The following is a 25462-nucleotide window of genomic DNA, read 5'->3' as shown; positions in this document are numbered from 1 at the left end:
CAAATGTACACTTTACAGTAATGGGAAGCTAATTTAAACACGGAGGTGGTTTGAAAAAATTGAAAAATTTTGGACACTTTATTTGTAACCACAAAATAGTTAAATCAGCAATTTCATTTTTTCATTGCAAATCTTTGCTTTACGCCAAAAATGTATGAATCTCACCAATTTATATGATTTCTAGACGGGGCAGTTCGTTCGGTCCAATTTAATTCCCTTTTCATGATTATCCTCATCATCATCATTATCACAGTTCGACATAGAGCGCGTGTCGTCCTCCATCTGAAAAACAAAACCACGTGAAATGGCAATGCAGGAAAGCACTGGTGATAGTTAAATAATAGTAAAAATAAGTAATATGAAGTGAAGTCAATTTTTTTACTTCTCTGATCGAACTAGGTCTTTTTAGTGTATTTTCCGAAGGAAATACACTATTGCATTTTTTATCTCTATTTTTTTAAGCGCAGGAGCAACTCAGACAGGAGGCTAGGTAACAAGAATTCTGAAAGAGCTAATTTACTGTATTCCCGATTTTCAAATGAGAAAAAGGAAAAATCGGGAGAAAGTCCCCACAATGCGCCCTGTGCCTTTGCCGCAGAAAATAAAAGATTTTTGTGGAAGATCATTATCGATATTGATTTTTCATTGAAATACACGCCAGTATAAGTGTAAAACCCCGTCAATTAATCCATACATTAATAACTGACTATTAATTAACTGATTAAGTGAGAAACAAGGGGGAATCGCGGAAACACGGCTGAAAACTAACACGAAAAACGAATGCAAGACATTTCGACGACCTTACGGTGCCATTATCAACAACTGAGAAAATAGATCAGAAATTAAAACTAAAATCAAAAATATGTTAAAAAACCTCGGTAATTACATGGTCCCATGATAAAACTGCCATTAGATGCAAAAGGTTGCAATTTGATCCTATCACAATGTAGTTGCCGAGGTTTTTTAACAGTTGTTTTTAGTTTTAATTTCTTGTCTATTCTTTCAGCAGTTGATAATGACACCGTGAGGTCGTCGAGACACCCTGCATTTATTTTTCATGTTAGTTTTTAGCCTTGTTTTCGCGATTTTCTCTTATTTCTCATTCGTAATATTCCGGGCTGCTCCTTTTTCGTCTGTTTCATTATCGATTAAATTCATGGTTTTTTTATGTTTTTATGTTTTTATTTTTTTACTCGTATGTTTTTATGTTTTTATTAAAGTTCTTTTTACTGTGAGTACAACGGACTGAACTACTCATCCGTGCATCAAAAAGTATTAAAAAGCGGTTCAAGGAACTATAAAGCTTACTTTTCCGACGATGAGCCCAAGATAGGAAATTCGGACCATTATGCCAGTCCAGTACACATGGAGAATGCTCATGCCCACTAACATGATCAATAGAACGTGGCACATAGTGAACTTGAACGCGCTGAAAGAAGATGAACCATTATTGTAAAGTCATTAGAATGCCTAAGGAATGAGGATGCAATAAATAGAAAAAGGTAAAAAAGAAAAGGGGAAAAAGACAAGCGAGAATGCGTCGTTGCCATTCTAATGATGATGAGAGTTGTCTGTGAAAAATATAGGTGAATTTGTATCATTCTGAGAACAAAGTCCTTGCTTTCAGACTCAACTGTTAATTACATTATTGACTATTCGAGTTAAAGACCATTTTCACAAAAAACATTGTTTTAGATATGTTTTATTCTGCATTAATGCGTTTATTTGACGGCTAAAAGAAATTGGACCGCGTTAAGCATAACGAAACCAAGCCACGACAGCCATAGATCGTATTCAATACATCAAACGGGTGAGATTGTATCGATATCGATTGGTTCAAAACATAAACATAGCCTCGAAAGTCAATTAAGTGTTCTGACGGAATAAGTGTTTTGTGATAGGTATTGATTCGTACGAGTACTAATTGGCCAATAGAAGTGAAATTGCCACGAAATTTCTCATTTTTGACTTGTATCCTAAAATTTTGGTTTGTGGTTATGTCCCATTGTTTTCAACCAAACGATACATCGAACCACTATCGAATACGATCGATTGCCAAGTTTAATTGGAAACTGTAATTTTTTACCTGAAAAGGGTTGTTCAGATTTTTGTACAAATTTCAATTAATTTTTGCGAAGTACGAAGCAAATTTCTTAAAATTTTCAAAGGAATCCGCACGAACGTTCTCTCGTGAAAAATTACTTTGCCTAGTTAAATTTGGCAATAACTGATGTGGCTTGGTTCCCTTCTGCTAAACGCTGTCCAATTATACCTTTGAATTTTATGAGGATGTTCTATTCCTCCGAAGTATCAGCTCTGTAACTGAGGTATCACGAGTATTGTTTCAATTAGTGACAGTGCCAGAAAATCTACATTAATTGTATGGTTATAGTTATCCTCTACGTTTCACTGGTTAAGAAGAAAATAATCAAGTTATACAAGTTCTCATGTTTTGAATTTGTTCACCATTTAAAGAGTATTGACTTAAAATTTCAAATGCCGGCTCGTCGTTGTCATTTTTTAAAAAAAGGGTGTGGTTGAGGAAGACAAAGTTTAAAATGGAGCTAATTTCGTATCTTGTTATCTGAGTTTTCCCCTAAAGAGGTGCCATTCTTGCGCGGAGTCTGAATTTAATGTTTGATTACTACCTCGCGCGAAATTTTTGGAGGATTAATGTAGTTGTGAAACTTTACTACTAGTTGGCGCACAGACACCGCTATTCAGGATGAAGCTGGAAGGGCACGATAACAAACAAATTACGACTGAAACAAATTTTTATGTCTTTTATTTTTGCTCCTCTTTTTTTTTTTTTTTTGAATAGTGTGATGCGATGATGCGAGTTACATAATTCCTAACAGTTGGCTCGATTGGCTTGGGTCAATGCAAATTCGTACCTGACATCGCATGATCCGTGAAAACACGACAGCGGGAACGTTTGAGGTAAATTGAATGGCGAGTAATGGTAGATACTGAAACAAGAGTTTGAAAATACTTAACAATCGTGCAGATCTTTAATCATCCTTTAAAAATATACAAAATGAAAACAGTGTAAAACATTGTTTATAGATGAGTTTTTTTCGTTCCATGATAAATCTCTTATATAAAGTCATACGATTTACCCCGCGACCCTCTGAACATCGGTCCCCGCCACGCCGTCCCAGCGCGTCCCGCGCCCTTGATGTTCGTTCGGCGGACCCCTCCGCGAGCCGGGTCTCCGTTCTCCCCGCGGGTTTTCCCGTTCCCACCCCCAGGGGGGTTGCTACGGGCCCCGGGGGTGCTTCCGTTTTTCGCCCGTCCCTCGGCCTGGCGCGCGTCTTTCCGGTCGCGCTTCCACGTGCGGTCGCGTCCCGGCTATCGGCTCCTTGTCCCTCCGGCCGTTTCGTTTTTTTGCGCTTCCGGGGGGCGCGGTGCCCCTCGGACCGTTCCGTCGGCCGATTCCTTGTAACGGTCACTTCGTACCTCCCCGTTCGTCCCCCGGGCTCGGGGTTCCGTCTGCGGACGGGTCCTACTGTGCCGACGTCCGATAAGGTCGGATTTCGGATCCGGCGACCCGGGAGGGGCGCTGGGGCCCCGCGACCGTTTTCGGAAAAACCGCCACCGCTCCCGTCACGTTCGGCCCGCGGCCTGGGGTTTCGGTCAGCGGGGGCCCCCGGCCGGCCGGCGTCCCGTCCCCGCTGAATTTTCGACCCCGAACTCCCGGGGTGGGCGCGGTGCCCCTCGGACCGTTTCGTCGGTCGATTCCTTGTAACGGTCACTTCGTACCTCCCCGTTCGTCCCCCGGGCTCGTGGTTCCGTCGGCGGACGGGTCCTACGGTGCCGACGTCCGATAAGGGCGGGTATCGTGATCCGGCGATCCGGGGAGGCGCTGGTGCCCTTCGAACGTTTCTGGGAAATTCGTTTCTGCGCCCTCCTCGTCGGTCGATCGGGGCCGCGTTTTTGCCGTGCGGTCCCTTCATTCGTTGCGCGTTCGGCGGAGCTGGCCTTCGGCCGGCTTTGGCGGGGGGGGGGGGGGGGGGGCGCCGCGAGTCCCTCCGCGTAGGCGTCGCGGCTACTCTGATGGTCTACTCTGAAACGACGACCGGAGCTCGGTCGCCCTTTTGTTGTATACGGAACGAGCGTTTCTACGGCTACCGTCCCGATTGTTCGAGTGTTGCGGTGTTGCCGGATCTTTCTCAGCGGTCGGAGAGTTCTGTTCGTGTACATCGTGTGGAAACGGGAAATTCCGCAACTGCTCACATATGTTTTTTTTGTCATTTTATTTTTACGTTATTCATATGAAATTTCCATCCTGCGAATTTCCATCGCCAACTGTTTGGTGCTCAGTCGGGAACATCGAGGTTTCCTTTCTGCAGACTCGCCGCACTCCCCACGCGCCGAAGGATTTTCTGTCAACCCTAGCCTTTCGTGCCAAGCAGGAATCTTTTTAACTCAAACCAACTTTAACGCCCTTATTTTAAAAAAGAAAATCAATAATATTGTCACACCCCGCCAAGAAAATCATTGTTGAACAATTTCTGGCAAATTCTCATGGAATATTCACGTTAATGTTTAGGGCCAATGCGGGCGGGACCCCTAAAAATTCGATTTTAAAGTTGACATTTTGCATAGGGCTTTTCAATGGTCTATAAAGTGATTTCAGACCGGAGGGCACCAATTTTCTAAATTCGTTTTTTGATATTTGTTTTGTATGAAGCTGATTCGTCTAAATTTGAAGATTTCCGAATAGTATCTCAAGATGATGTCGAAGCCATTCACATATTCGGTAGGGATGGATTTGTATGTGAATGTTTCTATGTGATCATTCTTTTTTTATATATATGTTTTTTTCCTTTTGGAATTGCTCGGATTGCGGACGGAAATTTTTCCTTGCAGTATGGCAATGAAAACGTCCTTACGTCATTGCCGTACTTCTCTGCTTTAACATGATTTTTTGGAGTAACTATTTCTACGAATCACCTTAACTAAATAAAGTGCCAACATTTTCAACTATCAAACTATCAACTATCAAATTTCAAACTATCAAAATTTCCAACAATGACAAAAATGATTATAATATACCTATAATGTAATAAAATATACACGCTCTAATCATTTAATTTGTATTACCTTTATGTTATGTACCTACATGTTATACTATTTTTGTAATAAATTTTGCCAACATGCTTTTCAATTCATTCTGCAACATTTCATTCCCACGTGGTAATAATGATTTATAATGCCTATAATCCATTATAATGCATTATAATAGTAATGCCGCATTATAATGTCGTATAATACATCGCAACGATTCATGTCCTACTGATTATTGATTATTGTGAGATGAATTCTGTTTTCTCTGATTGTATGTTTCATACGTGCGAAGCACGTACGGGTCGCTAGTTCGTATAAAATCTTTAACCATTTGGGTGGTAAATTGCTTTGGTAGTGCATGTATCTTCATCAGTATGTGCACATATGATTTATTACGATATTTACCTAATCTGTTATTCCAAGATTATTCTTTTCCGTAAACATTCAAAAATATCAAATAGTAGGTACCCTCTAAATAAAAATAAATGAGCGAAAAACTGGAATCATTGCCGTTTTAATGCGGGCCTTCTATCACGATCATCTGCATTTTTGACAAATAGAAGAAGATCACCCTAAAACAAAGCGAGCTTCGTGATATTTTTAGGCATTCATCGAAGTCAACTAACACTCTACTGTAATCCCTCAACTTTAGATGTTCCTAATTCAGTACTGTTATTTATCAGACAAGGAGGTGAAATTGATGAAGTAAAGAGACACTTACAGCTCAATATAAATTTTTCACCGAATCCATGGTGAGTTTTTAGCGCGGTTTTTGCCAAAACGCGTTTTGCTGATTTCAGACATTTGATATAACACATATACTGTTCCATAAATACTCAAATGCACAAAAACTGGTATGATATACAAAATCAAGAGAGCTTCTGAAACACAAACCTTGGAATGATGTGCAGAGGAAGAATGATATTCCGCGTGAAGATCCATATTCCACAGTTGAAAAATGCAAAGATCCATAACCACCATGCTTTAGCTTTCAGTAAATTAAGGTATTTCGAGCACTTACACGCCTGTTAGAAAAAGTGTCAAAGTCAGGAAATTAAAGAAAGTTGATCTGCCATTTAAATCTATTAATCTGCTATTCAATTAAATTTTCCGGTCAGAAGCCTCAGAGCCCGTTTTTTCAAAACTTCATTTTTCGCACTAACTGCACTCTCTTCACTGTTATCACGGCAGCTTTGTTGTACCTGAGCAACTCATGAACCGCACTCATATCAGTTTGTACTTGCGCAATACATACGTGCATAAACTAATGTATAATAGTTAACATGAACAAGAAATTAACAAAATCCTGCAAGATATTTCTTTTAAATACGATCAGTATTTGAATCGCGCTAAAACTGTAGTTGACCATGCAAAACTTCGTCATTTCCAGCCAGGGGCGGATCCAGTAATTTGGCAACACAGGATTTCCTCCATTTAAACCTGTGCTAAATAATCGATTCTTGTCGGAGCACCTGCCCCCTTCAAGAATCGATCCATCTCCATAGGTTTAAATGGAGAAAAAACCATGTTGCCAGTTTGCTGGATCCGCCAACGTCCAGTGCACAGAAGAGTTACAGAAATTAGGTTTAGATACCATTTTTAAAATTGTATGCACCCAGCTATGATGCCCCTCCTTTAGTCATAATGTCACAAAATTAAGGTGAAGTCCGATGGACGTCATTTTTTTGTCAAAACGGCATGCGATATATCGCATCAATTGTTTCATTTTTTCAGCTACTCGTCATTTTTCTCTAATTTTGAGATCGCAATTCTGTTGTCAGAGACTAAAGCACTCACTTACCAATTTAAAACAAAGAAATTCAAACGTAATAAAGGCGTGGTTTTTTAAGAGCGAAAACATCGCAGTCGATACTGATATCGAAACTGCGCTTGAATACAATATTTTCATCTCTAAAAAAACAACGCCTTTATTACGTTGAATTTCTTCGTTAAAATTGGTGAGTGAGAGCTTTAGTCTCCTGACAACAGAATTGCGATCTCAAAATTGGAAATAAATGACGAGTAGCTGAAAAATGGAACCAATTGATGCGATAAATCGCATGCCATTCTGACACAAAATATGGCGTCCATCGAATCACCCAAAAGATTACTAAGGACTCCAGATACCGCACGCCGTATACTTGCCGTAGGAAAGAAGCGGCCCCCCAGTCGCCTGCAGCGCCAGGGTAGGCAACCTGTGTAGCGGTATGCCATACTTTAGCCCACCTGTAATGGAAGTGCATGGGAAAATGGGAAATTGCACTTCGAATGTGCAGATTATGAACGGCAAATTGCGAAAATTGTTCATTTTAGTCACTAGTCATGGTAAATGGACTCAGAAAATTGAGCAGAGATATTTGCATTAATTTTTTTTTTTTTTTTTTTGGTTTTTTCGGCATTTTTTAACGATTTAAAACATAAGAAAATTTAATACAGTGAATCTTTAACCAAACTTAGCACAGCACGGCGAAACCGGTCAAACACACGGCAAACAGTATATTCGTTAGCTCGAAGTATGGCATACCGCTAAACAGGTTGCCTACCCTGGAGCTGCAGGGGACTAGGGGGCCGTTTTTTTATTCCAATGCGGTATCTGGAGTCCTTAGTAATCTTGGAATCACCTTAACTGGTAATGTGTGCGTTTCTCTTACCTCCAATAGAATATCGCCGACATCATGAGTCAAGCAAACTAGGAGGCCGACTCTGTGTGCTCCAGCGACCCACATTCCCGACAGAAGGACCACCGCTGAGAAATGGTGGGTAATTACAACTTTTGGATCCCTTCTTGGCACGTCCCAGAAATGCGAGAAATTCCAGGCAGAATAATTCGCCAGAGAGATGATGAAGTACCAATATATATCGTCCGTTACCGGCTGGGTCAAAAACATGGAAAATTTAATTATTTTAAAGCGAAAATGTTAAAAATTGCTTCAAAAGTGCTTAACAGGGAAGGTTCTTTGAATTTTTAAACATCCGGTAATCTTGGAGCAAAAGTTGAATATTCTTTTTGTGACATTTTCTGCTCTAAGTTTCATCGAAAAATATTTGAAATGCAATTATTTCAGATTGAAAGTTCAACGACCTTCACGATTTGCTTATCGCGATGTGTATGAATTGTCTTTAAATGCCTTGCCACTAAAAAAGGGGGAAAAAACCAAGAAGGTTTTATATTGAAGACTTCAAGAAAAATTGTGTCATCACGGTTTTTTATAATCCAAAATTCTGTGTATGAGTCATGCATGCCGGGTGGAGAGATATGTGAAGATCTATATAGCGCTTACATGACATTGCATTTTCCACTTTTGTGTAGAGAATATATAATTTAATTAAATAGTGATAAATGGATTTAAAGGGTACAGCTGTTTCATCTTATTTTAATGAAAAAAAACATTCTTTATCATGTAGCGTGGCCTAGGAGGAAGGAATAGCAGTTATCAAAAAGTTTTGCGGTTGTAAATGAGTGATCGATGTCACAAGTCTTGCATTGGCGATGCGTGAATGATCGATCATCATTTCCCAATTTAAAGCTATGGTAAAGACTCGATCATTAAGGTGATCGCTGCGAACGATTCTTTGTTTATCTTGTTTATCGATTCTTTTCCAAAGGTTTAAATGACAGATCAATCGATATACCACATAAAGCACGCTACGCCACTGAAGTCGCGGACTCCTCTTCTCCTTGAACAAAATTGAGTGGGAGGGGAAGCTTTATACAATAACGTTGACAAGATAATCAAGAAATGTCCGCCCCCCCCTTCTTGGAAAAATTAATGGAGGTGGGGGAAGGGAATAGTATGAGGGGGGGGGGCAGAAAATCATCTGTGCAATCAATGACATCAATGAAATATAATCCCTGATCCTTAATTTCTGAATCTCGTGCGTATTTATTCATCAATAATGGTTTGCAACTTGCCGGCGATTACTAAGTATCTACAATACTATAATACATATAATCATATTGATAATATATATAGTATTGATATTAAATGAAATATGTATTTATTAGATTTTCTGGGCTTTTTTTGTTTTTTTTTTTTTTTCGAGTGATGGAAAAGAAATTTAGAGTAACTAAGAACCTTGGATAGCCTTGGGCGCAAAGTTTGATATCCCATAGCCATTCCTTGGACCAATGCACGCTGAGGCCGTAAGTGAAAATGAAAAAGAAAACACAGGCTCGCCAACTGCAACAAATCAAACGAGATAGAGTTAAAACGAGATCGATAGCAAAAATAGCTTTCAGGCAGTTAAAATTAAAATTAATTTTTTTTTAAACAAAGGAGAAAAGAAACAAACAAACTCGAGTGAGGAAAAATTGTGCATGTGAAATTGAACGCATATCCAGAGCATACCGAAGGAATTCTCGCACGTTTTATACAACTTCATTCACATGAATATAATTTTCAGACTGAAATAATTTAACTTTTCGATGTGCGAGGGATATCTTTTTCAACATATTGTCTGCTCATAGTTTTACTGTGGCCAGCATTTTTTTCTTTCTTCTCTATTTCATTTTTTAAACACATTTTTGAATCATGAACACTTACGAGCTCTCGCTAAATTTTTCCGCTGTTGTAGGCAGTGCGAATCTTCTTCTGGTATTGAGCCACGATCTGACTTGAATTTCGGTCCATGCAAGTTCTTTGGAAAGCGCCAAAATTTTCTCATGGCTCCATTTTCCCCAAGGATTAGCACGGTGCTCTCTCTCTAAAATATCGACCGAGGGTGGCTTCTCTCGTGGCTCTTCTTTGACCCCGAGCCACTTTGCAAATGTCGCAGCGATACATCTGAAACAAATTTAATCATACTTTTAGTGCCAAATTACCTTTGATGCTTCTTCAAGCCTTCCAATTAAATAACAACAAAAAATGAGCCATGAACTCTCCATTGATCCAATTACATGAACGGGCACACAGGTAAAAATGATGGTACATCAGCGAATTAACCGGTCAGTGTGTTGCACGAATCAGATCATCTCTAAAAAAAGATACGAAACAACGGATGTGACATCAAAATTCCGAAGTTTTGCTGTATTTTTAAGATGACATCCGCGAGCATGGTGGACAGTGGGTATCTTGGTATTTTACCGGCAAAATAGGGTGAAATCTAGTGATCGGCAGTTTTTTGACCGGAAAGAGCGTATCCGATATCGAAACTGTAAAGAAAATCAAATGATTTATTTTCGAGGTGGTTCCCTTTAAAATGGCGTAAAGTCTGTACATCGGCATTTTCTAGGATACCCATTTTGTTTGAATTGGAGATTTACAAATGTTCAATAACTACCAACTTGAAAATAAACAATTTTGTTTGAAAAAAGAACTGCTTTTTACGACATTCTTATAGTGCTGAAATGTTTTCAATCGCAATATCAATTACTATTTTTAGTAAGTATACTTACTTTTCCATGAAGTACTTAACAAACAGCACGAGAGGAATTAATTTCCAGGCGAAGTAAACATCTTGGATGCTCGGCATCCGAAGTCCATCTTTGCTCTCAAACTTTTCAAAAACTTCCATGTCACATTTTGTGGCAGCCAAAATGAGGGGCTCCAGAATACATCGTTTACTCGCTGCAAATAGTCCATCTACGAAAATTAATCGCTCTGCGCACCTCTCGATGTTGGAATTGTCTTAAAACCTAAAGCAAAAACATCAAAGTATAGCTTATGCCGACTGTTATTTTTACGCTATATTTTTAGACCTTATCTGAAGCTTCCATCTAAACCCTCTTAAAATTAGGCCGGGCGCAATGTTTTTAGCGGGCCTCAGCGAGCCGATTTTGAAATTGATATATAGACAAAGATTTATACAAAGAAACATTGGCGTACTGAACGATCCTATTGGTTGAAAGGGGTGGCTCTATATAGACTATGGGACAAAATGATGGACTAACAATATGGGTCTCTCTGTATCAGTCGAATAATCTATTACTTTACTCCTTTGTCCATTGCAACCAACCCCCTTCCACCGAAGTAGGATCCCGTCATATCCTTTTTATTCTCTTGTCTAAATCTTTGCCTACCAATTTCAATAATCGGCCCGCAGGTCAATTTGACCCGACTTGAGCAGCATCCACGAAGTTAAACACTCATTTGATTGCACCAGGCAACATGCAATCATTCGTTTTCCCTTGAGTATGTATCGTCTAATATTTTAATTCACGCACAACAGAAACAATTTTACTTCCATCTTAAGCACATTACCGATAAAAATTATCGTAAACTTACATTTTGCGATCTCAAACTTTTTTCTAATTTGGAAACATTTCTATCGTATATGACTTAATCTTTACTATATTGCAGCAACTTATTCATTTAAGAAGGGGCTGCGCTAGCCTATAGTCGGTCAAACATCTCAATCAAGATTACCTATGGGAAAATGTGTTCAAATCATAACATTATATATAAATAAACAAGAAGAGGAAGAAGAAGAAAAAGAAGGAAAAAGAAGGGACAAAAACTAAGAAATGGCGGAAACTGTATGTAACAAGGTGGTGAAAGTGGTGCTGGGTCCAGATTATATCGCGGGGAAAACAAAGCCAATTTCAATTAGAGTCAAAAATGTTGAGCTCTAATAAGTATTAGTTTCCCAAAATGGAAGTGATTAAGCTCCAGGCAGCTATGCGTGGATCAGAATTAAGAATGAGGTCCCGCCGAGAGATCATAACACTCGTGTTTGAAGAGTCTTTACAGGCCCTCGGTCAATAGATTTCACTCGTCAGTGAACCTGACTGGGCAATTGGGCATCCCGCAAAATCCATTACGGCATTGAAACGCCGTCATGAATATGACGCGAGGCATAGCACGTGTGATCCTCCACAGCCATCCTAAACCGTTTGCTGCTGAAACGACATCTCATAAGGAAAACAAGGAAGAACCCGAAAACAAAATAATCATCAGGCAGGTTGGGAGAAGCGACGCCTCTAAACTTCAACCGCCCGCTCCTGACGGGTGTAGGAACACAGATCCGTAAACTATGCGTACAAACGAGAGAGAGAGAGGGGGGGGGGGGGGACACAGAGAAATGACCCGAACTGTACGTAACTATGCGTACAAACGAGGGGGGGGGCGGGGGGGGGCGGGGGGGGGGGGGGGCTCAGAGAAATGGTCCCGAACTGTATGTAAACTATGCCCGTAGAAGCAGAGGGGGGGGGGGGGGGAGGGAACACACTCGTAAAACGAACGTACGTAATCACAAGGTGGGGAAATGTGCTGGGGGCGCTAGTAAATTCCGCCGAAAATGGGTAAATTCCGCCGATTTTCCATCCACCGAAAGTGTAAATTCCGCCGATAGGTGCCACCGAGCGAGTGTAAATTCCGCCGATGGAGGAAAAGGAAAATGTTTTTGGAACGGCACTCATATTCGGCAAGAGCATCAAGTTAAGATGTTATCTGTTTGAAGGTAGATCTGCGCTCTTACAGTACTTTTATTCCGGCCACCCTAATATAAAAATGTTCGTTGAAGCTTTACTCGCCTACCAATTGGAAGTGTACGTCCGGATTCAAAGTGTCGGGTCTCCAGCCAAGCTTCGGTCAGACGTCAAAAGGCAAAAAGCACACGTAGACAATGCAATTATGAAATTTAAAATTCACCAAGACCGTTTCAAATTTGTTAAAACAGTTTCATACCGTTTCAGCACAGTGAAAAAGTGAAAAACTGTTGGTCTTCTTACGACATGGGTCTCTTTTTTGTTTTATTTTTTGACGTGGGGCTCTCTACACCCTAAATGTTTATTTTCTACGCTCTCCTCTCCGACTTCAACTCATAGACATAGAGGTAAGCAAATTTGCACTACTTACAAATCCTGTTTCAAAAACATTGACCGGCGGAATTTACATTTTGGGTGGACGTCATATCGGCGGAATTCACAAATCGGGGGAATGATAAATCGGCGGAATTTACACTCCAGAAAAATAAAATCGGCGGAATTTACAACCTCCCGTGCTGGGTCCACACCACTTCGCGGGAAAACCAAAGCCAAAAAGTTTCGACAATTTCAATTACAGTCAAAAATTTTGAGCTCTAATGAGTACTAGTGCCAGACTGAGGGGGGAAGTGTTCAGCTCAGGCAACTTGCGTTGGAATATTAAGTTGAGGTCACGCCGATGGATCTACAACGTTTTGGGTCTTTCTAGACCTCGTCGGTAGATCACACTCGTCACTTCGTCAGTGAATAATATTCAATCTATCGATGGAATATAATTAAATCTATGATCTCGTTTGAGACAGGAGCAGGTCGTGGAGTAGGCAGTTGAGACTCTCAGTACTACCATAATTCGTCGTTTCTCAGACGAAGAAGCGTGATGCCGTTCCAAGGTTGGAATTTTGTGTCAAACGATTCAATCATTTACAAGAACACGCCGGTGCAGTTTCATTCTAAAATTTTTCGATTTTTGAGTGCAGTCCGAAGTAAAAGTAATAATATTTTCGGTCAGAGCAGCAGATTTTTCAGTGAAAACACAATTTTTGACTGGAAATGCAGCGTTACATTGTGGTTACGTTCTTTTGTCTGAGAAACGATGAAGCGAGGATATGTTGTAAAAAGGGATTATATTTTTTTTTTTTTTTTTTTTTTTTTTTTTGGGGGGGGGGGGTTGTATACTTGAAATACGCGCGTAAATGGGGGGGGGGGAATAATCTGAAATCATTTTTTTCTTATCACTCTGACCCCGGGCTGTGCGCACTGACAAAGACTGACCTTATCGACGAGGGTATTGAATTTCAAAATGGAATAGTACTACTTATGCAAAATGGACGGGGGAGATGGACCAGAACATTTTTTCAAAACTTACCTTTAAACGTGTTTCTCCAATTTGACCGCTAAAAAACAAAACTTCCACCAACGTCAAGAGATTTTCACTACAACCAGCCTCATTTCGAGGTTCAAGAAACACTGATGCGATTTTTCAGTCGCCATGAATAGACCCAAACGCCCAGGAAAATCGTGAAAAAAAGGTCACTTATTAATATCGACTTAGACCAAGCTTTGGCGTGGCTCAACAGCCTCGGCAGATTTACGATCAAAACGTGCATATTAAACGATCAGCAAAAGACATTTTCCCGTTCGATGTCACCGTTCGGCGCAGGCGCAATTCTTTGGAGGGGCCAAGTTGTTGTTGATCGACGTTTGAAAAAAACATTAAATTCGGACATAGCACCGAGTTCAGTGAATGGTAATTAGCCGGTCATTTTAACGAGTTGCACTATTAATGAGACGCACCCAAACTCGTTCTTACAGTTAAAATTATTATTATTATTACCGACGATAAATCTAATTGATCCAGTTTTATCCTATTAAAGTAGAGACATATTCACACATTTCTTATTCTTTCAACTTCGGAATCTCTCTCAACAAATTTTCAAAGTTGTGAATAAGATTCATCAAAATAAACTACGGTGAATGAACTGGTCATACATGTATTTTGCGGTTTCATGCTTATTTATTTCTTTCGAATATTTTATCTTCACTGTACGTTACAATATGTTGCATTCCTTGTCGGATATTTTCAGCTTTTCTCTCTATTTCTTCGATTGAACATAAGTTTTTTTTCCTCCATGTGACAAAGAGTCTGACGTTGGGTCAGAATATTTAGCACCATTGGTTAGATAGCGGCGTCGACAAAAAATAGGAGCTAGAAAAAATGGTAACGTCGTCTACAGTTGCTGGGTGTGGTGTCATGAATAAACTAATTTTCACTTGGTATGATTTATGAAAAAAATGGCTAAAACTACGCAACTGCCGTACTTGCAACGCCAGTCAAGCATCAGGAGATAGTTCTCAGTTTGCTTCGTGTCCGATCACCGCAATCTTTGTTTTGTGCAATACTTCATTAATTCAACTCTGTGAATTTATCTTAGGGACTTTCCACACATGGTTATTGGAAAAACAAATGATAAATCTGTTTTGCGAGGGACTTATGTATAATCGACTTAAGGACGCTGAGTGTACGTACAAAGATGGAGAGAGGGGATTAGAGATAGGATGGAGTGGCGAGAAGTTGTTAGGAGGGCAAAACCCACGAAGGACTTCGGTGCCATTCAACCATATCTTATTGATGATTCACTCTTCCTCCATTTAAATCCATTATAAGTATCGATTTTAGGTGAGGCAAGAATCGATTTTTTTACATACATTTAAATAGAGGGGGAGATGTTGCCAATTAATGGATTAAATAAGATAACTCGTCAATTTAGAAGTTTCCTCAAAACCGGAGTAATGACGCTACATTTCGAAGTTTGTTGTTTAAAAAAAAGTTTTGTAAAGTACATAGGGTGTCCCAAAAGTACTGCCCCTTTTTTCCCAGAGGGCGAAAGAAAGCGGATATCAAAATGCGGTTTGTGTGAGGTTATAGTACTAGTAATTACCTATAAAACAAGACCAAGTTGAGCTCTGTAGCTTAAAATTTGACCGAGATACAGCATTTTGAAAATGACGTGTCAAGGTGGCGCCTACAGGATTTTCAACATTTTGTACGGACGAACCCCAGGACGAACAGACACGACGCATCTGCAGGTGGTCCTTTAAGATCCGGTGCAATGAACTTTTTGAGATGTCAAGCAACACCTGAAACTTACGCAAGGATAAATGACGGTCTCCTCGAACAACAGCAGCAACGGTGCCGATTAATTCGTCTGTGGTTGAAGTAGACGGTCGGCCCGGTTTCGCGAGACTTTCCGCCGATTCGCGGCCGCCAGAAAAAGATTTAAACCAACGACCAATGCTACTTCTGTCCAAACAGTCGTCTTTATACACGCCTTTCATTTCATTTAAAGTGTCTCTTACTGACATTCCTCGACGAAAACAATAACGAATAACGTGGTGTTGCTCTTTTCTTAATTCGGTACTCATCGCGAAAGAAACTTCCAAAACGACAGAGGGATGAACTCTGACTGACGTGACGGGAAAGCTTGACCAACTTGGATGGCACTAGCGGACACGTTTAATCCTGTCGTTGGTCTGCATAGGGGCGCTTACACTTTGCCAAATGCCGCCTAAAACACAGTGTTGCCATATGTTTCTGGCCGCTTCTTTTTCTTTTTAAAACCGTTTCATTCTTAAACTTGGTTTTTTCTTTCGTAAAAAATGTTAAAAATCCTGTAGGCGCCACCTTGACACGTCATTTTCAAAATGCTGTATCTCGGTCAACTTTTAAGCTATAGAGCTCAACTTGGTCTTGTTTTATAGGTAATTACTAGGACTATAACTTCACACAAACCGTATTTTGATATCTGCATTCTTTCGCCCTCTGCGGAAAAAGGGGCAGTACTTTTGGGACACCCTATGTAATACAAGTCATGCGAGTGTTCGCGGCTCGAAATTTCAGTACTGCTTTTAAGGTGCCCGATTTATTATTTATAATTTGTTTTGTTTGTTAATTTAGATTATTTCAGGCTTTGCCTTTATCTTCCTAATAATTCTTGTCTAGGTGTTTAAAAGTCAGTGTATTTACTTCATTCCTTTTTTCATACGCGCAATATGAGATACGTTTGGATGTATTTCTATCAAACGGAACTATGTGCATTAAGACATGAGCCCTGAGACCCATAAGAATATGTGCATAACAGGGCTCACGTCATAATGCACATAGTTCCGTTCGACACAAATGCGTCCGCCTTTTATTTTTAGTGACGTCGATTTAGTCATCCCTGCGACGACAACTTTCAGTGACTTCAGTGGCATGAAAATACGAGTCACCTTTTCCACTTTCCACGGGTGGGTTATGCACGTAACCTGTGGAGGTTAAAGAGTACACGTGGAGGGTAAAGAATATGGTAATGGCACAGGACTGCTCAGTTATATACCACGGGAACACGCGGTCCAAGTCCTCGAAGGTGCTTCGCGCCCTCTAAGGTCCGCGTGGACTAATGTTCTAAAATCTGAAGAGAGCGGGCTCAACTTGTCAACAGCGGCAAAAGGAATGAAACGGCCGGGTAGAACTAGAACGAACTGTGTCAAAAACGGATATTTAGTGCACGCTTTCAGACGTAATTTCAAATCGAGAAGTCTCGATCTGACTTAGTAACTACATTGCATGTAACTACCATAATGTGAATGAAAATCCTTCGAAATAAGTGATTCCTGAGAGAAGTGAAAAAGAACTTCGGATCTTCCATCCAGAAGTTGGTACAATGAAATTTACGCTTTGCGGTTATTGCCGGTCTTGATGCAAAATGCGAAATTATTTCCAACTCTCAGGTGCTTTTAGGTGTGTATTTGCAAACCTATTTGGAGAAAGGCATTATTTTTTGGCGCCAAAATCAACAAGGCACATAAAGGAAGCTACCATTCTTTTCTCGGAAATTTGCATCAATGACGTCATTGAGACAGCCAATGTTATCACTATTTTAATGCATAGGAGTGATTTTAAAATAAATAACGCAACTGATGCTAATCAATGAAAGGGTAGGTGTTAGTCCGTTAGTATTCGTTAAATTTGAAAAAAGATACTTTAAATGTCTTTCTTTTTATTAAATTTTGCATTAAGTAACGACGCAGGACTTTGAATGAAAAGAACAACACATATTTTTGACGATTTATCTTTACAAATATATACAACATACGAGGAAATAAATAGGGCATTATACATTTTTTCCAGTTTTACTAAAAACGTTACTAAAATGAAAATATTAGTGCACAATTTCCGGGGACAAATAGAAATGAATGGGTCCATGCTTAGCTTGCACTTTTACAAGTAAAGGAAAATTGGAATAACTATATGTGACCCGCTTTAACAAGCTTCATTGAAAAATCTAAAGTTTATAGATTTTGGTCGTCAGTCTGCGGTTCTGCGGTAGACCTCATGCCTGGTGCATCAAACTAAATATATTCTCGAATGCTTATTATCAAGAAAACCCTCCAGCATTCTATTCTATTCTATTACTTCGGTTTTTTTTTTTAATTTACTAATTGTCATACTTGCCGCTATAAACTTTACCCGATTGCTGGAGAGGCACCCTTCAACTTACACTTTCATAAAACCTATAAGTGAATGGCGTGGCGTACTTTGCGATATATAGACTGATCGGCCATTTAAACTCATGGAAATGGATTGATAAACAGGATGTTCGCAACGAACACCTTAATAATCGATTCTTTACCGCAGCTTCAAATTAGGGAATATCGATAATCGATTTTTCACGCCTCACCACTGCTATAGGCATCAAAATTAGAGATCGTGCTTGATCCTTCACATCATCGCTTTAAAAAATAAATGCACCCAGGCGCCATTTTTTTCAGAACATAAGAAAGAAAATGAACAATCCTCTAAGGAAAGCGGTTACATGAGGGGTGGGAGTAAAGCTTACGATAAACATTCCATGATATAAATAATACAGTAGCCTGATGTTCGGTTATTTTTTTCAGTCCTCCGGCTCCAATCCAAGGAATGAAAATATGCATCAAATGACGTAATTCATTCAGCCGTTATAGTTCTGACGGACCAGCTCTCTTTTTTAGGAGTGATTTTCTTTGCCGTGTCGTCTTCGTCATCATCCGACACCGCGTGTGTGTCATCTTTTAACTGAAAAAAAAGATAGTATCCGTGAAACACATATGTTGCAAAAGCGGATCTAGTAATTCTTTTGTATTAGAAATGCTATTTTTCTCAATTTAAACCCAAGTTGAAAAATCGATCCTTGGCACCTTCGAGAATCGATTCGTTGCAAAAGGTTTAAATGAAGGAAAAACAATGTTGTTAACTTGCTGGATCCGCCATAATGCGGATTAGTTAAAGGGGTTGAAAAAAGTGGCCACCTCTGAACATGGCCGGATTCACCTACTTGCCGCCCATGGGCCGCCTGCATGTATATTTCCGCCCCCTTATTCTCATTCGTTTTGAAACTCGATAAAAACCATCAAATGAACGTGTCAGCGGGGGAGGGGTGCATAAGACGCATTTACTCGTGTTGAACACATTTTTTGGGAGAGCCCTATCAACACTACTAGCAAAAATTCACGGAACTTTGCGCGAAAGTTAAGTTCTGTAGACCTATCTCTGTGTGGACAAGGCCTTCCATTCATAAGAAATGAACGAAAAAATTATTAAAGAACAAACAAAAATGTGGATTAATGATTTTAACTTCCGCCGCCGCGCCGCGCAGACCGCACCGTGTTTGGTGCAATGCGTGAAGTATTCTGACAGTCTTGCAGGCGCTATGCGTTTCGCGCCGACCGCTGCTGAACGTACTGTGTTGGACGCAACGCGTGAAGTATTCACGCAGTCTTGTAGGCGTTATGCGTTTCATACCGACCGCAATGACCGCGCTGTGTTTGATGCAATGCGTGAAGTATTCGTGCAGTCTTGTAGGCGCTAATATGTTTTACATGCCGATCGCCGCGCCGAGGGCCACTCCTTTTCATCTCAAGTGTTCGTTATCATTTCTCTCTAAGTCGCGCCGTTCCAGGCCAAATTGCGTGTTTGGAATCTCTCTCAACTCGACTTATTGAAGGTGCCGTCTCTTGCATCACTAAGAGACGACAAAATTAGAAATTACTATAATCTCAGGAAAAGAGAGATTTAGTCGCCTTTTCTCGTTTGTAATTTTGTTTTTATAAATCCGATTTTTTTTATACCTACACTTTAAAAAATTGAAAATTTTTGCCGCCCCTTAGATTTGCCGCAATGGGCCGCGGCCCATATGGCCACCCCCTTAATCCGGCCCTGCCTCTGAAGTTTCGTTCAACACTATGTGTTGAACACATAGTTACCAACATTAACCAACATTAACGTGTGACAGGCTATTAACGTTGAGGACCAGGAAACCTTAAATTCTTAAATTAAATTGTTTGAAGAGTTTTTAAATTTAGGTGACTACTATTGTAGCTTACAAATACAATGCAAGGTGTATATACATTTTAAGTAACATTTTGACGGTGAACGTCCGCAACCTCGTATCCCGGTTTGCGACGTTGCAGATTTCCTGTCCTACTTTATTTTTTAAATGGAAGACTACTCGACGAAATTTTTTTGGAAACTACTGGAATTCATGTTCTGTGTGCAAAGAAACTTCTGCGAAAACTTCACGGAATAATGTCGGTTTGCTCTTCTTCAAAAAAATGAAATAGGAGCGGAGAGTTTCAAACACCGCAAACTAGATATATGGGTTGCGGTCTTACGCCGGCGATTTGTGTGATATGTAGATAAACTGGTTTAAATCTTGAAAAATTTCGAGCCACTTTATGACCTTAAATGAAAAAGTTTAAATTAGTGCGATAAATTTAAAAATTGGCTTCTGATTATTTCAATTTTTTAATCTGATTTTGAGTGATACTATGAGGCTGGCTTAAATAAAAAACCACCGATAATTCAATTTTTCGCTAGAAGCCTTTGACATTTTCCGTCAGCGGAATCTTCAAATTCCTTTATTTCGTTCTATAGAAGGATTGAGTTTTCTAACGCACGAGAGCTTCCACATTTTACAACATAATAAAAGTATGCGGTCGTAGCTATGGAAATACAAATTATTTTATGATGCTACTTCAACAAGTTGAGCCAATAAACAAAACATACGAGAAATTGCATGCTTGTGAATGAAGAAGTACAAGGCCACTTGGTGGCTCTGCACTTAATTTTGAACTTACTTTTCCTGCAAAAAATGCTGTATAACTGATCTTCAAGATGATGTAGGTCCAATAAAGATGCAGGGTGCTCATGCCTCCCAGTATGATCAAAATGATGTGGCACATAGTAAACCTGAAGGAGCTGCAAAACGTGAACCAACACATCAGCTCATGAATTATAAGTATAAACCATCAGCACGAGAGAAGAAAAATAAGAACAAGTTGGTTTTTGCAATCGCTAGCGATAGCAATATTCGTCATGGGAACTTTTGCTTCTGGGATATGAAAATGTTAAGGTACAGTTCGTTTGTAGTATCTTCAGAATTGAAGGGGCTATGTAATTTTGTGTCGACATCTCTTTTTTAACATTTTTAATTTTTTTTCTTTGCATACAAGAAAGCTGTTATTTACCAATTATTTATTTTCGTTGGATTATGTATGGTTTTTGGAAGATAACGCATTTAACTTTCAGTTTCGTTTTTTCGGCGCAAAGAATGATATTTTTACTCTACGCATATGTCCGAATACGCATCATAAGTGACCTATGTGCTTCCTAAGTTGCCATTTTTTTCATTCAAATAGATGTAACTGAAATGTTAGATGTGTACTACCTATACTACTTTCATGTCATTGCTTTATTTATTTATTTACTTTTTGCGTAGGTATAAATTGTTATTTTTTGCTGAATTTTGGAGAAAATATTGCTTTAAGAACGTGGAATGTAAATTAATTTTATTGAAAAAAGAAAATACCATCATTAATTTGGGCGAACAGAGAAAATATACATCAATATTTGGGTCAACATCTCCCTGATTATATAAAGGATGAATATATTAGTATTTCTGTATCAAAAAACTTAGCTTTTGTCTTCAGAGATACAATGATTCTAGTCCCAGTCAATTTGTTTTATTGAAAAAACAAAAAAACAAAAAATAAATAAAAAAAAAAAAAACAACTGAAATGTTAGACATACTATTTTCATGTCTTTCTATTTGTATCAATAGGTACTTTTCGCTTAACTTACGAACGTTGAATGCAAATTAACTTTATTGAAAAAAGAAAATAACGTCATTAATTTGGGGGAACATGTGGCTGATTATATGAAGGAGGTATATTCCAGTATTTATGTTTAACATATTAACTCACGAGAAAATTTTCGCACATTTATCATCTAGTATTAAGTATTTTTTGATGATTAGTCTAAAACATTCAATACAACCATTAAAAAGTAACACCCACCGTCGGGTATCGAACTCCCGATTGCCTAGTGCCCGCTCCTTTTCATAAAAATGTGGCGACTTAGTCAACCAGGCTATCACGGCTCCGCGGTCGAGAGCGTAAAAATAGCCTACAAAAGACTCTGACGGTGGGCGGGGCTTATCACAAGAGTTGTTTTCGACGCTTCGTAGCTCCTGAGATATGAAAGAAATGAGCTAAGCGCCTCTCTCTGTGAGACATTGTTTACCTATGCTATCATGTGTCTCAAGGTTCATCTCATCATGCATTTGCTATCGCGGCAGTAAGCTGAGGCAATATTTCTGTATTCATGGATTAAATCAATCAATCGAGTTCTGATTTTGGCTCATATATCCGTAACGAGTCCTCCAGAACAATTTTCCACCTTGTACGATGGTTATTATTTCTTTACTTCTATTTTTCGAATTTGAGGTGGGATAATGGCGGCTTCTCAAGAGCACCGAGGTAGGCGATCTTTTGCACCAACGAACAGAAAACTGATGGCGAAAAATAACCAATCAGAACCTCCCAAAAAAAAGAATTTGCCTAAAAACGGAACTTCGTGGTTCTGCGCAGATTTACCAGTCAGACACGACATCTCAAGGTGGAAAAAAACTCGCTGAAAGCGAATTTTAGCAATCAACACAACTTGACGTAGAGACATGATTGGCTAAAAAATACAACGGTTTTTGATACATCGGAAAATCAACCAAAAATCGGAGACTGGGCGAAACGCTCAAGGTCGCAGAGGTATAGGGAATCCCATAGCGAAAGCAACGGAACGATTCTAATATCATGGGGAACTCCGTTCCCATGACAATAAAGAAACTGATTCTCACGCGGGCTATAAAGATAGTTCGTAAATACGCTTATGAAATAATTTTCGGAAGATGGGTGAAAGTCTGGGAGGTTGCTGTCATTTTGGCGTCTCACTTCAGAATGGACACTTTTTTTAAAATTGACAGAACATTTCTTCCTGATCTTGAAACCCGCGGTGTCGCTCTAATCGGTGCCAGGGCGTTCTACCGCGGTGAAGTTCTACAGTTAGTGATAATAACGAAAACAATCTCTCATTTTAAATGAGGCAGACAAATTTCTTCAAATACAATAATACCTCCTCATCGCAACAAACGTTGTCTTACCGTATATCTACAGAAAATACTCAGCAATTCCGGTTGCAGTAGCTGATCACCGGAAACACTTACTGATTGTATGCTAGAGTTGCAGCGTCAACTGAATACACACCGGAAATATTCAGCATTACCAGTTGCATTGGCTGATCGCCGGTACGTTCTCTGATTGCGCTATGTTACCTCTCATAATCAGTTAATCCGAAAGTATTTTGAATTCGAGGATTGTGCTACGACTTCATTTCAGTATAAAAAGTATTGTCCTACTAAACGATCCCACACTCAACTGTCGGATAATTTGGGACTCAAGATGCATATCCCCCCCCCCCTCTTGTATGTTTACAATAATAAGCATGTTACGATAGGGTGTTTTTTATATTGTTCCACGTTCACATTGTTCATTTTTTCTGTATCACCTTTCATGGAAATAAGGTTGTGAAAACTTTTATACGATTCACAGTCATCGATTTAACCGCAAGTACACTCAGTTTGTCCACTTAGGATGTAGGTGTATATCTTATTTAGAGACTTTTAATTATTTATACTAACCTGATGTCACACGGCCCATGCAAGCACGAGAGAGGAAATGTTTCAGGTATGGAAAATGGTGCATGATAGTAAACACTGGAACAAATCATAAAATACCCGATCAAAAATGAGATAAACGCGTTTTCATCGTGTAGTTGGGCAATCTAATCGGAGTAACTTATCATTGCTTTACGACATCGTTATAATTGAAGGCGTAGGTCCGAATATGTAGACCTTCTTTAGATATTAGCCCCTCTTACCTCTATTACTTTGAAATTTGTGGATATTTTTAAGTTAATTCTCGCCTACTGTGGTAGGTTGGCGAACACTTTTATTTACGGGTAGCTGTTAACAATCCACTGGTCATTGACGTCTTAGATAGGTGATAAATAGAGATCAATAGACAGGTGCAGAAAATAAGAGGGGCAAGGAAAAATAAATTAAATTAGTGGCATGTAAGTTCAGGCGTAGGAAGGTAACGCTCAGAGTAATCATGCGGCACAATTTTTTATAACGTGCAATCTGCAAGTGTGTTAGATGAGAGCCAGTGGCGTGGCGTGAATTGATATACATCGATTGTTATGCCATTTAAACGTATGGTAAAGAATCGATTATTAAAGTGTTCGCTGCGAACAACCTGTTTATCGATCTTTTTCCATAGGTTTAAATGGCATAACGATCGATGTATCGCAAAGCACGTCACGCCACTGCATAAGATGAAAGCTCGATGCTAACGACAAGCGATCAAAACAATTTTCGTTCACCTGATATGAAAGAGCACAAATATGCCGTAAACGAAGAGAGTTTTCTCTTATCTAATGATAGTACTATAATTAGGGGTTTTAGAAAAAATAGATAAACTTTTGATGCAATGGTTCAGTTGCGCTGGTCACAGAATCGTGTTTTGATGTTCGATCGTTGTAGATTAGCTAAAAATGATAGGATCCATTAAAACAGCAACTTTTTACGTTCAATGTTAACCGAGATATTGCACTTTGAAAAATTCGGTTTATGACGTCATCCACCGCGGTAGTGACACCCTTGATTTCTTCCACCTTGCTTTCATCCGAGTTCCACGTTGAGTAATCAGTGCAAATGTGTGGATCCTTGACTGGTGACAGCAAGGTGGAAGGAATCTAGGGTGTCACTACCGCGGTGGATGACGTCATAAACCGAATTTTTCAAAGTGCGATATCTCGGTTAATGTTGACCGTCGAAAGTTGCTACTTCAACAGATTTTATATTATTTTTAGCTGTTCTTCAAGAATTTAGCACGGAAACCTGATTCTATGATCAGTGCAACTGACCTATTAGAAAAACAAAAATCTTAGTTATAGAGGTATTTCCGATACTAACCATGGTATGATGCGCAATGGAAGAATAAAATTCCGTGTGAAAACCCATAGGGAAGTGGAGAGGAATGAAAAGAAATAAAGAGAGGGTTGATCAACCTTTAACGCATCGATATATTTTAACGACTTGCTTCCCTGCAACATAAGAATGAAAATTAGAGTTAATCGGTTCAATTGAGGCTAATGGAGCGATTGAAAAGTGTCTTTTTGAGTAGGCAACTATTCCCGCTCTCCAGAGTGTGTGTTGCCTATGCGGCGAAATTGAAGGCGAAATATAGAGAGACAAATCAAAGTACCAACAATTTTTTTTTTTTTTTTTTTTTTTTTTTTTTTTTTAAATCGTGCATGCTATTTTTTGGAGGGTATCAGTCGATCTAAATATCTGGTACTCATTTTGTTTCGTTTCCAAGGATGGCGGCAGGTGTTGCGTTATCGTTTCAAAACTCGAGTCCGTCACAAGTAGCTCAAATGGATTACATTTTGCAATAAGGAACCACTAATCCTGTCTCATTTTAGAAACAACATATCTGCCATTGATTTCCCTATGCAGTAACGTGCCTTTATGGAAGAACCAGAGATAGTGGTTCCTT

The 25462-nt window shown here is 39.4% G+C and overlaps 2 protein-coding genes across 3 annotated transcripts; both read right to left on the bottom strand.

Moving 5' to 3' along the window:
- Positions 1-165: 165 nt before the first annotated feature.
- On the bottom strand, positions 166-10667 carry LOC109036161 (ceramide synthase 4-like). Of its 2 annotated transcripts, XM_072296855.1 has the most exons (7): positions 10466-10667; positions 9615-9854; positions 7722-7943; positions 5965-6095; positions 2895-2969; positions 1309-1429; positions 166-282 (listed from the first exon to the last, which is right to left on the bottom strand). In XM_072296855.1, the coding sequence occupies exons 3-7, from the start codon at positions 7794-7796 to the stop codon at positions 181-183; spliced, it is 504 nt and encodes a 167-aa protein (XP_072152956.1). In that variant the 5' UTR covers positions 7797-7943; positions 9615-9854; positions 10466-10667; the 3' UTR covers positions 166-180. The 2 variants fall into 2 exon arrangements, with proteins under 2 accessions (XP_072152956.1, XP_072152955.1); XM_072296854.1 differs by lacking the exons at positions 9615-9854; positions 10466-10667 and having other exon boundaries at positions 7722-8179.
- Positions 10668-17594: 6927 nt separating this feature from the next.
- Positions 17595-25102, bottom strand: LOC109036156 (uncharacterized). Its single transcript, XM_072296852.1, has 4 exons — positions 24877-25102; positions 23542-23616; positions 20648-20768; positions 17595-18587 (listed from the first exon to the last, which is right to left on the bottom strand). The coding sequence occupies exons 1-4, from the start codon at positions 25014-25016 to the stop codon at positions 18480-18482; spliced, it is 444 nt and encodes a 147-aa protein (XP_072152953.1). The 5' UTR covers positions 25017-25102; the 3' UTR covers positions 17595-18479.
- Between the last annotated feature and the right edge of the window lie 360 nt (positions 25103-25462).

The sequence above is a fragment of the Bemisia tabaci genome, chromosome 2 (genome assembly GCF_918797505.1).
Source record: "Bemisia tabaci chromosome 2, PGI_BMITA_v3".
In the NCBI taxonomy this organism is placed as follows: Eukaryota; Metazoa; Arthropoda; class Insecta; order Hemiptera; family Aleyrodidae; genus Bemisia; species Bemisia tabaci.
Note: the sequence above shows the minus strand (reverse complement) of the source record. Positions and strands in the feature narration are given on the sequence as shown.